We start from the raw sequence: 14,835 nt of genomic DNA, 5'->3' as shown, positions 1-14,835 counted from the left end.
GACTCTGCTGTGAAACTTCATTAAATTGTCATGCCTGTTTCAACACAGCTACAAGCGGTAAAATCTTAGTAAAGAATTCCAGACATCCAAATCAATGTTTCATCTACCAGCCTATTCTGCTGTAATTAGGCCATTATAGGGGCACACATTCAAACAGATGGCAAACGAAAACTACAACATCCCACTGCCTATTTTATTATTAGAGTCATTAGATCCATTAACTTGGTCCAATGTGCCCTTTAAAAATGTAACACTCCTTACCTTTTTAAACACTTATTTACTTATACCTAAGATATTTAATTATTATAAGCCTAGCATTGTTATTATTACTGTTGTTAGTATTATTATTATTACTATTTTACATATTGTTGATTATGTACATTTATTTTGTATATGGCACAACAATGTATTAAAGGTTATTTTTAAGAAGCTAAAATCAGTTGGTTTTACACTGTCAGTGGCCATGGCCTTCATTCTCCCGAATGGGCCATTTTTACCCAACTAAAAATCAGACAAACTTTGAAGAACTTTGTTCGATTAATGATCGATTTACCTCCATTGTAAAACATGCAAGAGAAAATTGTAAAATGAAGACATTTAAAAATCATTACAAAACTGATATCTAAAATTAAAAAAAAAAAAACTCATCATTTACATTAAATTGTGGCCACAGGAAATACCTTAAACCGTGTCACCGATATTCAGATTCAAACCGTAATAATGATGTTCAGTGTGGGCCCAATCACAACCAGAAAAAGCATCGATTTATTTCTTCAATTTATTAGAAGATTGCTGGAAACACACCTCCCTGTTGAATTTGGCTTACAGGATGAATAGTACCAATGGAGGTAAGAGAACAACAGAAGAGAGGACAGAGGAGTTGTGAGAGAGGGAAAGAGACAGTGGGACATTTTTCCATGATGTACATGTCGCCGCAGTTTTGTAAACATACTTGTGCACAAAGTAAAATATATTACTTACACAACGTTTCCGTAACAATTAAACACGACAAACAACGTGGTGATCTCGATGTGAAAACAGGCATTTAACAGTGACGTACACCATCCACAGAAGAAGGTCTAGCAGCAGACAGCTCTACTGGACGCAGTGGTTCTTTTCCCAATGCATAGAGTGTTTGCAAGGAAACTCAAACACAGGACAGAAAACTGGTTTGGTTTTCATGGTGATGTCTCCTTGATGACGCAGACGAGGATTTCGAGCTCTCTGAATCGGTTTGAAACTTCTCCTTGTGATGCCATTGGTGTCAACAGACCCTATCTTTTATTTCCAAAAAAACAAAGGAGCTCACCTCTGATAAGTGACAAAGTGATGTCTGTATATACAAAAAACATTTTCGACATAACCGATCTATAAACCTAAAGGGATCTTTTGTGCAAATTCAAAATAAATATATCTCTAGATGTGACATCCTAAATTACCGCCCGTGAATTAGGATTCCATGCAGGCCTGAACAATTTTCTCGATATAGCCATAAAAGATTGCAACTAAACTTGGGTTTATAGCAGCCTCCAAATAAGAATAAATGAACACATGAATAAATGAACAGATTCATGAAATATTCCATAACAACAACGACAAGAATCCAACCAAAAAACACAGTTCAACAATCAATGAGGTAATTCGTAAATGGCTATACTTCAAATAATAGGCCTATCAGGAGAAAATAACTCGCTATAGTATCAAGCAAATCACCTCCTTCCACATGTTTTAAAAGGCAATGTCGACAATGCTAAACTTTTCCCCTCGGATCAACTGAGCGAAACTTGTGTAATCTGTTATTTGCATACTTCACATTCACCGATAACGTGAAAAATAAACAAGATATATGAAGCCTCATAAAATGGTTAGGCCTATCTAAAGCCCATTGCGCACCAACGTGTAAAATCGCTGGAGACAAAAGACTGAAAATGGTGTCTTAGTGTCCCTTGGTCCCCAAATTCAGTCCTACAACTTTGTTATTTTTTTTTCTTTTCTTTTCTTTGCCCATCAGTGAGCAGCGGAAAATTTCAACCTCTTCTGCTTCTGTCTTTGGTTACAAAACCACACTCGCACCACGTTTTTTTTCAGGTCCAACTTTTCCGCTATAGCTGCTATTTTCTCGGACGACGGTCGAGGCTGCACGGCGAAGTAAGCCTCCAAAGACCTCTTTTCTGGGGCCGCTATCGAGGTCCTCTTGCGTTTCTTTTCCCCTCCGTTGAAAATGTCAGGTTTGCTCATTTTCTCCCTCTGGGCCCCCTCGGCCTCCTCTAGCCAGGCCTGGAGGATAGGTTTGAGCGCAATCATGTTGTTGTGGGAGAGAGTTAACGACTCGAATCGACAAATTGTACTTTGGCTCAGTGATCCTACGCCGGGGATTTTGAGATTAGCCAGAGCGCCTCCCACGTCCGCCTGGGTCACCCCCAGCTTGATCCTCCGCTGCTTGAAGCGCTCCGCGAAAGCCTCCAGCTCCCTTGGGTCTGTGTCTGAGTCATTGATGGAGGAGAGTCCGGTGTTAGTGAGTCCTGGGCCGACTTGGCCTCCCCCGTGATGGCCCGGTAAGAGCCCGTGGTGGGTGAGAGGCGAGTTCATGCTCATGGCCTGGTGGGAAAGGTGACTCAAGCCGTGCATGTGAGAGTGCGGGTGGGCAGAGGAGGTGGAGAGGAGCCCTCCGCCGCCGCCACCTCCGCCGCCTCCGCCGCCTCCTCCACCGGACCCGTCGTGCGCACCGGACATCAGGGCGAGGGACGGCGAGGTGATGTGGTCCATTAAATCCGGTGGCTCCAGGTTCTGATGGTGGTGGTGGTGATGGTGATGGTGGTGGTGGGCCAGTGGAACGGTGGATGTCGACGAGCATGGCACCGTGCTCATCGTGTGGTAGGTGGCGTCGGGCTTGAACGGGTGCGTCTTGCCCTGGGACACGGCGATGTCCACGGCCGCCAAAGCCTCAGCCCGGGCCAGCAGGGTCTCATCCAGACTCGCAAATATGTTATTCTGTAGCTGCAAGGGCAGCAATTAAAATGCAGAGGGGAGAATGAAGGGGTGCGAAATGGGTAAGAAAGGGGGAAAAAAGACAGAAAAAAAGGAAGACGTCAGAGAAAAGAAGATAAACATAAATACATGTATCCGTCTGTCAGGACTTTTGGCGACTCATAACACAGCCGGAATATTCTTCCAAAGCGGCAAGTCATAAAAATTAATACAAAAACCAGGCTTTGCGTGAGCATGCTTTAAAAAAAGAAAAGAAAAAAAAAGGCTATTGCGAGTGATTGCCGCGGAATACATGAAATAAACATTAAGTGCGCGTCTTGGCTGAATGTGCCCCTTATTATTACGCACAAACAGCGGTCAGCGCTACATGCGTTACATTGCAGCCAAGTGACGAAAAGGAAAAGTCAAAGTTTTTGGGGTATAATTTACCTGTGGAGTTTGTAGACATGCTCTCCGTATAGCTTCCGAGCTGGAATGCAAAGTGGTGTACTTGTGCTCGGGTAAAGATGGATGCATTGCGAAGTGCGGCTGTTTGCTGTTCATGGACATCATCTTGGCGAGCTTCTCCAATTAAAGTGCACGGGAAGAAGGGGGGAAAAACTGCTACAAGAGCAGGAAGATAGTCATAGATACACAGTGGTCCTTTGCCTATCCAGTAATGATGCAGTGTAGTTCGCTGTGTAGTGCGCCGAGTGCAGCCCTGAGCCCGGAGATCACAGAGATGCCTGCAGTCTCTCAGACGCACTTATCTGTCTACTGTTTCCCACTGCTGGGGATGAGAGAGGCTCTTACACCTGAGCGCCTCAGATCTCGTCAAGCCCGTGCTCGGCTGCTCTCGCGAGACACAAACTGCCAGAACAGTGAACAGGCTGACAGATAGATAAATAAATAAAAAAAATAGAAAAGCTGCTCACAGGGCAGGCTGTAACATCTGGAGACTAGACGCGTGCGTTTTTTAAGGGCTCACTCCACTCCAGCCGCCGAAGTGCGCAGGTCCCGATGCCATTAGGCCTGATTATTTCCTTGGAGGCCCGAAACCATTGACTTAACGCTGTTATATTCTAATACTGGGCTTTATCTATCTGCTTTCAGGAAGTTTAAATATAGAATTATAGATGGGGAGGATGAAAAAATAGGAGTATAGGCTTCATCACTCAATATTGTGTCATGACTGAAAGCCATATTATAATGTATTATGTATTTTATTGATTCGTTTTTCACATTTAAATGTATAGGTTGCACGCGTTGCCAGTGGGCTCTGTTCTTGGCCCACTGCCTCTCATCTTAACCCTTAGAAGTAATGAGACCGCCGTCTTATCATTAAAGCCCATCATCGCCAGATGAGCACTAAACACATTGATTTAATGCACCAGCGGAACCTTGTACACAGTCTTTACCTAAATGAATTAATCCCAATGAATTAACACTTCATTTATTCAAACCACAACGGTTACCCAATTAAAATTTCATGCAGCGATTAGAGGTATGTGAAATATACATGATATCGTTAAATTTGCATAATAAATTATGTGCTTTCTGCTACAATAGAATTGCCGTGCGTGAGGTCTCTAATGTGTGTCGTTATAGGCTACAACATGCATTTGTCAGCATGAACAAGCTATGAGGTTTTGTTACTTTTCATGGTAGATTAATAATGACCAAATAACTGAATGCAAATTATGTGGAAAAATGGCACAAAATAAAACAATGTCCGTTAAATAGTAATCCCAAATTCCAATAAAAATCCCAATATGGAAAATTCCCCACATAATGCAGGTCACTATGGTAGCCCATGTAAGACTGATCAAGACACTGCGGAAAAATAACAGACAATGCAAAGAAACACAAAAAACAGTTGCATTCATTGTTTCTCCTTGCATTACTATTTTTATTTTCTTAACACTCTTGCATTGCAAAATGTATTTCAAAATATCAGTTTTTCATGATAGTTGTGTTCATCTGTGTTCAGTAATGCATGTCATCCTAAAAAGATTTCCACAAGGCCCATGTTAACTGAATAACTTGAAATGACAAACACATACAAGTAGGCTGAAAGTATGAATAACGTCTTGGCACCAAAACTGATGCACTACAGCATGACAAAGAACAGCACAGAAGTGTTTGTCAGATTACAACAGACAGAGGTTTAGACTGTAAAGGCTGGCTTTAAAAGGATTTAACTGCCACTGAGACCTACAAGTATACTACACAAGAAAAACTATCTGACAAAGCTGTCATATTTTGTCTTCAATTAGTTCAATATAACAGACAAAATGACAATAACTTACACCGGAGCACCACAATATTGAGTTAATGTTTCCATCCATGTTTGGCTGAGAGACCAGAACAAAACTCACTACAGCGCACGGTACAGTGACAACACACAGGCTCCGTTTTGAAAATCTTCACATGAGCTTTGAAAGTTTTGTGGGACTGCTTGTGTTAAAAGGACTGTGAGACTTCCTCTTTGTCGGCTGGCTGATGTTCAGTGTGTGTCTGTCTCTTGTTGTGTTCGCAGGTTTACCAGTGCAGATGGGGGAGGAGGTAAGGTTCACGTGATCATGGTCTTGGCTTGCTGGACTGAGAGAGCCAGAAGGACCGGCCTTATTCTCTTCCAGTGAATCAAACAGCAAGTCAAAAGACAGTTCATCAGTCTGAGAGGGTCCTTCGTACCCTGCACAGTCAGGGACATTGGCACCGCTCTCCCTATCTGACACCAGTGCAGCACTGCTTTCCTCTGCAGAGCCGCTTGGAGCCTCTTTCTCATTCAAGGTGCCACTTGCGTTGACACGTGGTGGGCGGTTCTTCTGGTCACACTGCAGGACAGGTTTGCAACCGCGGCTTGACGGGCCATCCCGGCAGGTTTGTGGTTCTGGGATAAGAGTGTTGTCCAAGTTCGCGGGAGGGGATGAAGCCAGGGAGAGCTGCGATCCCCTGCTACTGGTGCTCTCTCCATCCAACATCATGGAGTCCAACTCTGAGATTTTGTCCATGTAAGCTGCATCCATGGAAGCCTCGCTGGAAATCTGGAAACCACCAGGCTCGTCGTCATCTTCACCTTCTTTAACTGAGATGTCTTTACTTGGACCTGGACGTGACTCGTCACTAGATTTAGATCTCTGCCAACCACCCCAGAAGACAGCCTTTGGGGGATCCGCGTCAGTAACTGGAGGCAAGTCGTTGAGGCTGATATAATGGTTCTCCATGGTGCTGCTACTTTCGCTAGGACTAGGAAAGTCTTCAAAATCAAGCCTCCTCAGATAAGATGCAGGTTTGAATGCAACTTTCTTTTCACGGACGCCAGGGCTTCTCAGAGTCAGGGACCGGAAGGCAGAGGACGGAGTGGTTGGCAAAAGGTTAGAGGAGGTGCCTTCCAAGCCGTTGGTTTTCTGGTCTCCTGTCAGATTCTTCTTCGACTCTATGTGATCTGCAGACGGCATGAAGATCAAACTGTTTTGTCTAGAAAATGTCCCACCCTCTGCCAGTGGATTGCTGCAGATTGACTCCCTCTCATTGTCACTCAAGCTTCTCATCATCATGCTGATTTTGTGTGGCTGTGTGGGAGATTCTGCGTCGGCCTCGCTCTTCCAGCATGCTTCCTGCCCTTCAAGGCGTCTCTTCTCGGACTTTCTGAACCGAGACTCCAGGTCTTCGATGTACTGGTCGCTGCGCTCCAGAGCCCGTTTTAAGTGGTCCACATCACGCTCGTGCAGCTGGATTTTAGCTTCCAGTGCTGCCACTGTGTAACGGCCAAACCTGGGGACAGATCATATTTTCTTCAAATTGTTCAAGGGTTGTCATGACAGAAAAGCCAAATAATATTTAGCTGAGTGACACAAACATTTTCAGTTGCGATGCGCTTGACCGTGCAAAGGTATACCTTGTGAATTTGAAAAGAAAGTAAAACCAAGAAATCGAACTATAAATCGAGGACCCACTGTGTGTGTTTTTCAAATAACTCAAGGACCGCTGGTCCAATCTACTTCACATGTGACTTCCTGGGAACCCAAAGAACTCGGGGTTTATACTTAAGGCATTTTGACAGCATTGGATATTGGATATTAATAAACTGAATAACACCAAACAATCACACAACAAAGACTGAGAGGGGGAAACGCTGTCATAACACTGGCTTTCTATGTCTAACCTTCACTCAGAGCGTTTAGCCAAGAGGAAACTCACTAAGAAGCTATTTTTTGACACTAGAACAAAAGCCAAACACTTTATTGTATTTAATTGCGGTGAGCAGTAAATTCACCACTTCTAAGCAGACGGCAGAAGATAACGTTATCTCGGAGCTGACCCGGCACAGAGAGCTCTCTTCCTTTGTCTCACTCAGACTACAGTCGGTTGTGCAAGTGGGCCAACTTATAACACTAATAAAAATACCTCAGCTAATTAAATCCATACTTTAACAATACTTCATAACTGTCAAGCCACTAAGCCGGTTTGAAAATGAATACCTCTGCTGAAGTGTTAAATTTATTAACAATAATAATGACAAGACATCACCGCTGAATGTGGTGATATCAACGTGCAATATCGTTGACAAAAAAAGACCCTACTAAAATATAAAAATAAATAAAAATAAATAAACTTTTTTCCATTGCCTTCCACATTTTCTCCTGTTCATGTTTGTAGTCTGTCTGGTTCTGGTGATTGATTATCACAGATTTTTGCTGATTGGCTCTCACAACGGGCCAGAATGGGTGGAGCATGGCGCACCGCCATGAGGAAAAGGAGATTACTTCACATTGTGTGAGTCAAATCTGAATCTGCAAAATGGTAGTACAATGTTTTCCTCTGAAGAACAAGTAAACTGTAAGTCGGAAGTATGTAATTATATACATATACATGTATCTAAACACACTGTACATACACATATGGGTTTTTTAACTGCTTTGGGTTCCTTCTGTAAGTTGCTGCAGGATTTGCAATTATTGTGGAGAAAGCTACAAGCAGCATTACCACAGGCCGAGCAATCAGGCTTTTCCAAACAAGCATGTTTTAGATGGAAGCTGTGCCAGTCAAGTAAAAACGGCCTTAAAGCTGTGGTAGGGTTCATTTTTGAATCCTACCTTTAATCATTTTCAGCAAATTGTAATTTAAGTGGTCTGTGGACTAACTAGACTTCTGCATCTCCTCCTTGGCTCTGTGTTCATCTCAGAGAGAGAGAGAGAGAGAGAGAGAGAGAGAGAGAGAGAGAGAGAGAGAGAGAGAGAGAGAGAGAGAGAGAGAGATCCTATTGGCTGTTCTGCCAATGCACATTTCTCTTCGGGGAAAAGTTAAGTCTACCGTAGCCAAATGTAAGAACGTTGCGTACGTACAAAAAGCTTGCGTATGCTGGTTTTCACGGATACTTTGTGATGTACAAAAAAAATTATTTTCTGTCACACAAAGTCTTTTGGCTCTGTAAGTGGCAAATTCTAACTGAAAAGGGCCAAAAATAATGTTTCCACTTCACTTACTGGCATATGTCCGTGACGTTGTCTATGAAAAATCATCCACTGATATTCCATAAAAGTTCAATCACTTATGTGGATAATATGTCACATCTTTCACACTAATAACAGATTACTTTGCGGGCTACTTAAACTCTGTGAGGATGGGAAACAAATGAAAAATCCTCTTCCTCCTCCGTAAATCCTCTGTATTTCCCATGGATGAAATATCTTACTCACCGTGTAACAAAAAGATTGGTACGGAAAAATGCAATAGTGTCTGAGTTTGTATTAGCAGATGCTCAGACATCCATGATGTACAAGAGGCGGGACGCATGGATCATCTCCCCAGGAAAAATATCCTGTGTCCGGTGCACCAACTCATGAGATGTGTAATTGATCCCAGGGATGATAAGAAGACTATTAAGTGAACACAGCGTACCCGGTCTACCAAACACTGGGCTGTCTGGACTGTATTGATTCTGCACATTTTTCTGTTACTGTAGTCCTATTTACTATTTCATTATGTCATCCACGGGTTGTCACCTGCTGTGGAGACACTGTCTACTCTATTGCTACAGGCCACAGCTGGACCATATTGCCTCTGAGTTGGGTTTCCCCAGCGATGGACTCAGTTTCACTGAGCGCACGTGCTGGTTTGTGTGTTTACGTTTCCTTACACCGTCTCTGCCGTCTCCTTGTTTGGAAGGCAGCATTAGTCTGTTACATCTGGAGACGGTGCCACGGCTTCAGCCTCTGGTCCTCGTAGCTATGGAGTTATATATGTGCCTCATTTCATACGTTTTGACCACAGAGAACTATATTATTCATATTGACATGCTATTATAACCACTCATGTACTTTACTCATATGTCCTCTCAAATACTTTCTCTGCATGCAGGTAGACACTGCTGCGCTTGGGCCAAGTCTCCCTCGCTCTCAACCTCTCAACACACTTGCTCAAATTTTCACAGCATCACAACCGTGCCACAAAACCAACTTATCGGATTGGCTATATACTTCTCAATTTAGATCGCAGGTAGCAGAGAACACATATCTACCGGGAAAAAGTCTTTGGCACAACAGCTGCAGTGATTCCCCAGAAAGCGGTACTTCTGTTGTTGCCAGGGAGTACTTGGAAAGATTATAGAGCAGCTTAACTAATCAAAATAATAATTGAAATTATGATTTATATAAAACAATATATCAGTCAAAACAGCTCAACACTGTTATGTAAACATATAGCAAATGGTAGAAATAAATAGCTAAAAATAATGACTGAACATTAAGCCACACTTTAAGTAGTAGGCCAAGTTAGTAGAATTTGTGATCAAACCAACCTAAATGTTTACAGTTACATTGCATGAAAATGTAAGAATATCCATTTTTGTAGGCTTGATATGTAGGACAGGGCATGTGAGTTAATACGACAGGGTTATGGGGGAACCTCAGACCAGAAAGGTTGGAAAGCACTGCTCTACAGTATTTTATATTACTGAGCGACCGGTATTTTACAGACATGCCTTGATGGTTGTGTTAATCACAATACTGTAGTGTTGTAATCTAACATGAGCCAAGCATGGATAAAGTCTATGGATCCAACATGTCATCCAAACACACCAAAACTGTCCCAATACAGCCACAAGAAATAAGTTTGTAATACAGGCTACATTTTTATCATGTTTTATTAACCTTAAAAGTATCTATCCGCTGCTAATGTAAAGCAGTAGCTGACTAGGGTTACTGCCGAAATATGGTTTCATTTAAAATACATTTAAAAAAAAAAAAGATATATTAAAAGTTATCATGCACAGTGCAAACACATGACAACACTACAGTAAAACCATATCTTGGCAGTAGTTAGCTACCGTTTCTGATTTTTGAGATAAATTGGCTTTAGCTACGGATAGCTATTTCACAAGCTAATATATCAACAATATCAAAAGGTAAATAAAACACTGTATTTTAACCCAAGCACTGTAAGCTACTTACATGTTGCTAGTGTGACATATTGCCTGCAGTTCAGTCTTGCATTACAAGACCTGTCTTAGCTACAATAGTGCGAGGCCTGTTCAGATGACATGTCGTCTGCAAAGACCTGCTGGTGCTAGGTTAACTAGCTAGCTAGCTAGATTGCTTGAGAAGGACGGGTCAAACTGCAGTTAGTCACACAAGGGGATATGAGTCAAACAAAACAAGGGCATTATAGTACACACAAATATTAAGACATTTCTGTGATATAGTCAATAACACAAAATATTGACCTTAATGTGGTTTAATCCATTAACATCTCCACTGTATTCAGTATATGCCACACCTGTATCCTAACCAACTGGGGTGGACTGAGAAAGACTGTTCCTCCTAGATGTGTGTTCCCTGCAGCTCGCGATCTAATTGGAGACGAACAGCCAATCAGAATTGACCCTTAATTTTCCGATTAGCGCTGTGAAAAAAATGTAGCGAGTGTGTCAAGAGTTGAGTGGGTAGACTGCAGATGTTGAGAGCGAGGGAGACTTGCACCGAGCACCCTAGCTCAGGGCTGTGGCTAATTCAAGTTTGGTTTCTGTAAGTAACTAGAGCCTCACATTACATTATGTCATCTCAAAGAGTTTTACAAAGCAAACGGGACAGTCATTCTCATGCTGCTATATAACGGCATGCCATCAGGATGAAATAAATAGTTGGTACTCTCGCTGCAACTACAACTATCTCTCACAGTTACTCTTGTCTGTACTGTTACCCATGACATTGACTTAGAAGCATTTGTCTCCTCCTAACCAAATAAGAGTTAAAAACAAAAGAAAGAAAGATACTCACTTCTGAGGAGATCTGCTCGCCACCTCTGCTTTCAATCTCATATTCTCTTGTACAAGGTCAACATTTTGAGATCGTAATGCCTTATTTGCCTAAGGATGGTAAAGTAACAAATTTGAAGAAATTGTTATGAAAGGATTCCACAAAGGTAGCAACAATTATTATCTTTATCACTGTTCCTATCGAAAGACGGTTATGTCAATGTTTGCCTCATTGCTTCATATGATGAATGGCAAACACCTGTTATCAATATATTGTCAATACAATAAATTGATATTATAGGTTTCGTACCTCCTTTAGCTTATCCATGTCCTGCTTTACTTTATCACAAACATCAGTTGCAGCGCGCAGCTTGTTGCTCCATTCTTCCAGGACAAAGGGCTCAACTTTTTTGTCATCTGTTGGCAGTGTGTTAATGCTGCAGGGATCCAAGGCAGTCTTCAGTTGTGACTCCAGACTTTCATTTTTTGTTTTTAGCTCCTCGTTTTCTCTGATGAGCCCTTCAAATTCCTCCTGTTAGAGAGAAGAGTGTGAAACTTAAAACAGGTTGTAACAATAAAGGCATCCCTGTGTCATCGGTGTTGAAAAGTTAGCGCTTCTACTAGTACAACATTGTTTTTCCTTTTAGGCAAACCTAAAAGCTCGACACAGTGTTGTAGTTATGAATTGCTTTCATAGAATCTACCTGCATCAGTGGATGGTGCCTTCTGCGATGGACACTGCCCTCATTGTCTATGCTTGCGTTTTTGTGGTGATAAACCCCTTCATAAAGTCTGTTCAAGAGCATCAACGTGCTTGTAGCTGCTGGGAAAATGCATAGCATGATAAACCCATACCTCATACTCCCGCAAAAGCAGTTCTCCTCTGGTTTTTCTGAGACATTTCCTCATGGAAGGGCTCTCATTGTGATCATTTGTGCCTCCTAAAACAGAATTACATGACAGTAACAGATAAACAGACTTAACAAAACACATATTAAATTAATGTCACTAAGTCAGTCAGCTTTGAAGAAGATGCAATAATGCATTAGTTATGTTAATAAAGACATGTTATCCATATGAGAATACCATTTCATTGTATATAACATATTTTCCATTGAACATCGTAATTGGGCCAGAGCTTTACACAAGCACAAAAACTATAGCAGATAAAAACAGCTTGCCTGAGTCCAAAAGTGAAAAATGTGTCTTCCAGCAGCTCCATGTTGCGTCTTGTTTGCCAGCAAGATGGTTATACAATAGGTAGGTACAATAGAACAATGCTGGGGTGCTATGTGCAGTCACCAGACCCAGCTGATTAAAATTCAACTTGTATTCACAAACTGGGACCAAGAGGTGTTAATACGGTCTCACAGATTTAGTTATTTGATAAAGTCATACATCACAAGTTGAGGCTGCACAGAAGACAACTGCAGCAATAAAAGCTCTGCTAACTTTTTTGTTTATAAAACTGCATCTAACTGTTTTTATCAAAATATATTCTAGTGGATGACTCAAAGCATCCAATGCTGAAGCCCACGAGCCATGACTGAGCTACATGCTAGCATATCAGTGTATAGCCTACTGTCTTATATGTCAAAAGTTTATTATAACTAATTATTTGCAAAAAGTTTCCCTTATATTAAAAGTATTCAGCAAATAACCTTTACTGGCATTTATATTGTATATAGAACAAGCAAACCAGTTTTACTGGCCTAACATCAATCTAAAGTTTACAATCCACTGAAATGATACAGTCTACAACTTTCTAAGAAGTATGTGGAAATAATGGTCCAACCCGCTGTCAAATGGGTGAATAGCAATGTTTAATTTCACTCACAATCCAGAAACTGTACTTTTTGTTGCTGATTGCACTATTGATAAATTGAACATTGAAACCACCTTAACTTGACAGCATGCCTTATTTATTAACCCTCGTGTTGTCTTCAACCATGGTAAAAAATTGACCCAGTATGTCTTGCCCGTTTTATTAAGAATAAAGTATAAATTATCACCTAATTCTTTGTTACATCTTCTTAGCCAACTTCATTCCAACTTATTACTAGTTTTACACATTGTTTTTTATAGAAGTTACGGTCAGTAAAATTAATTCATAAATTCTGCCTAAATGTTTTCTTAAAAGACAGAAATTATAAATTAGTTTAGCCACAAGTTACGATCAGAGGATGAATAATTACAGCTTCGTGCGGAGCTATCCATGTTATTTTTGGGTAATTTGGTTGAAAGAAACCCCTATTTTTTTGAAAAGGGGTCAAATTTGACACAAAGGGTTACATGATGTCACCCAACTGTGACATCCTGCAGATGCTACCTCCTCTACTTCCTTGTCGGTTTCCCTCCCGTTTGTAGAGACGGAGCTACTCACCGATGATGTCCCTGCAGGGGTTCTCCGCTGTGATGGGGACTCGGCAGGTGGGACATTGGCTAGCTTTCTTTAACCACATTTCCATGCAGGAGGAACAGAACACGTGGTGGTTGGCACAAATGACCGGCTGCCTGACCTGCACAGACAGAAAAACGAGCGGGTTCTTAGGTAACTTTTGCATTAAGCTCCATTAACGCCAAACAACCATGTTTAAGTTAGTTACGGTAGCTAATGTCCGCTTCATAAGCGTCTCGTTACGGTAAACTGGTAACGTAACAACGGTAAGGTGACTAAGGCAGCAGGTTTTCATCTTTGTTTAGTGGCTGACGTACTTTAATGATTTAAAAACGAAACAGCAGTTAATGTTACCTTTCCGAGACATATCTGGCATGAAATCGGCAAAGTCAGATAAAGGGTGGATGTCTGAAAGTTAAGCGCCATGCTTTTTGAAGAAATACACAGCGGCACAAACACACACACACACACACACACACACAAACTTTCCCACCAGGACCCGCTGCGCAGCGCGCCGAGTCTCAGAATCTACGGAAAGCCAAAAAGGCCTAAAAGGCTGTACTTCGCAAACGTTTAAAGCTGAATTGCACGCAGAACCCGTGGAAAAGAACCATAGAAAAGTCTATATATATATATATATATATGTGTGTGTGTATGTGTGCGCGTGTATGTATATATACAGTCTATGAAAAGAGCCCAAGTGTTATCAGTGTGGGAAGTCATGAAGCATGACTGTCCAAAGAAAAAGAAATAGAAGATGGAAGTCATGAAGATCCGGTCGTGACTTATGCCTACATGGGACACGCTCTTAGCATTTCTTTCTGGCCATGGTGATTTTCTGGTCTGGCTAAAAATGAGATATCAATTTATAGAACTATTAACTGACCTAAGGAATGTGTATGATTCACATGATCATGAATGTAGGCTAATTTAAAATAGTGTTTAAAGCATTCTAAATAATTAGTTGGCTTCTCAAGATGTATGAAATCAGCCCATTACATCTATTCCGTGGTGAATAAAACAAAGAATGAATTATATATTGTATGTCCATAGGTTTTAGGATAGAAATATCTGTTGTCTATTTGTCCGTAGGTTTTTGTATTTTCAGTATCAAGCTATAGCATAGAAGTATATATAGCTAGAAGTATATGTACACTGGATATATAAACTTCTATGCTATTGCTACTATATTTACCATCTTCAATTGATTTTA

General features: G+C 41.3%; 2 protein-coding genes across 2 annotated transcripts; both read right to left on the bottom strand.

The window, feature by feature from the left end:
- Window positions 1-915: 915 nt before the first annotated feature.
- On the bottom strand, window positions 916-3,747 carry pou4f1 (POU class 4 homeobox 1). The gene is made up of 2 exons (XM_034877636.1): window positions 3,418-3,747; window positions 916-2,997 (listed from the first exon to the last, which is right to left on the bottom strand). Exons 1-2 carry the CDS (start codon window positions 3,538-3,540, stop codon window positions 2,008-2,010), a joined length of 1,113 nt encoding a protein of 370 aa, XP_034733527.1. The 5' UTR covers window positions 3,541-3,747; the 3' UTR covers window positions 916-2,007.
- A 1,097-nt stretch (window positions 3,748-4,844) lies between these two features.
- obi1 (ORC ubiquitin ligase 1) lies at window positions 4,845-14,180 on the bottom strand. The gene is made up of 6 exons (XM_034876377.1): window positions 13,977-14,180; window positions 13,608-13,743; window positions 12,080-12,165; window positions 11,535-11,756; window positions 11,247-11,335; window positions 4,845-6,744 (listed from the first exon to the last, which is right to left on the bottom strand). Exons 1-6 carry the CDS (start codon window positions 14,046-14,048, stop codon window positions 5,394-5,396), a joined length of 1,956 nt encoding a protein of 651 aa, XP_034732268.1. The 5' UTR covers window positions 14,049-14,180; the 3' UTR covers window positions 4,845-5,393.
- Between the last annotated feature and the right edge of the window lie 655 nt (window positions 14,181-14,835).

The sequence above is a fragment of the Etheostoma cragini genome, chromosome 1, assembly GCF_013103735.1.
Source record: "Etheostoma cragini isolate CJK2018 chromosome 1, CSU_Ecrag_1.0, whole genome shotgun sequence".
NCBI lineage: Eukaryota > Metazoa > Chordata > Actinopteri > Perciformes > Percidae > Etheostoma > Etheostoma cragini.
Note: the sequence above shows the minus strand (reverse complement) of the source record. Positions and strands in the feature narration are given on the sequence as shown.

Excerpts from the sequence above, each read along its gene's own strand:
- obi1 (XM_034876377.1), bottom strand. The coding sequence starts at position 14,048 with ATGGCGCTTAACTTTCAGACATCCACCCTTTATCTGACTTTGCCGATT. Across the intron at positions 13,744-13,976 it reads GCCAGATATGTCTCGGAAAG|GTCAGGCAGCCGGTCATTTG; the intron begins GTAACATTAACT and ends CTGTCTGTGCAG. Across the intron at positions 11,757-12,079 it reads TGCTTTTGCGGGAGTATGAG|GAGGAATTTGAAGGGCTCAT; the intron begins GTATGGGTTTAT and ends TCTCTCTAACAG.
- pou4f1 (XM_034877636.1), bottom strand. The coding sequence starts at position 3,540 with ATGATGTCCATGAACAGCAAACAGCCGCACTTCGCAATGCATCCATCT. Across the intron at positions 2,998-3,417 it reads CATGTCTACAAACTCCACAG|CTACAGAATAACATATTTGC; the intron begins GTAAATTATACC and ends CTGCCCTTGCAG.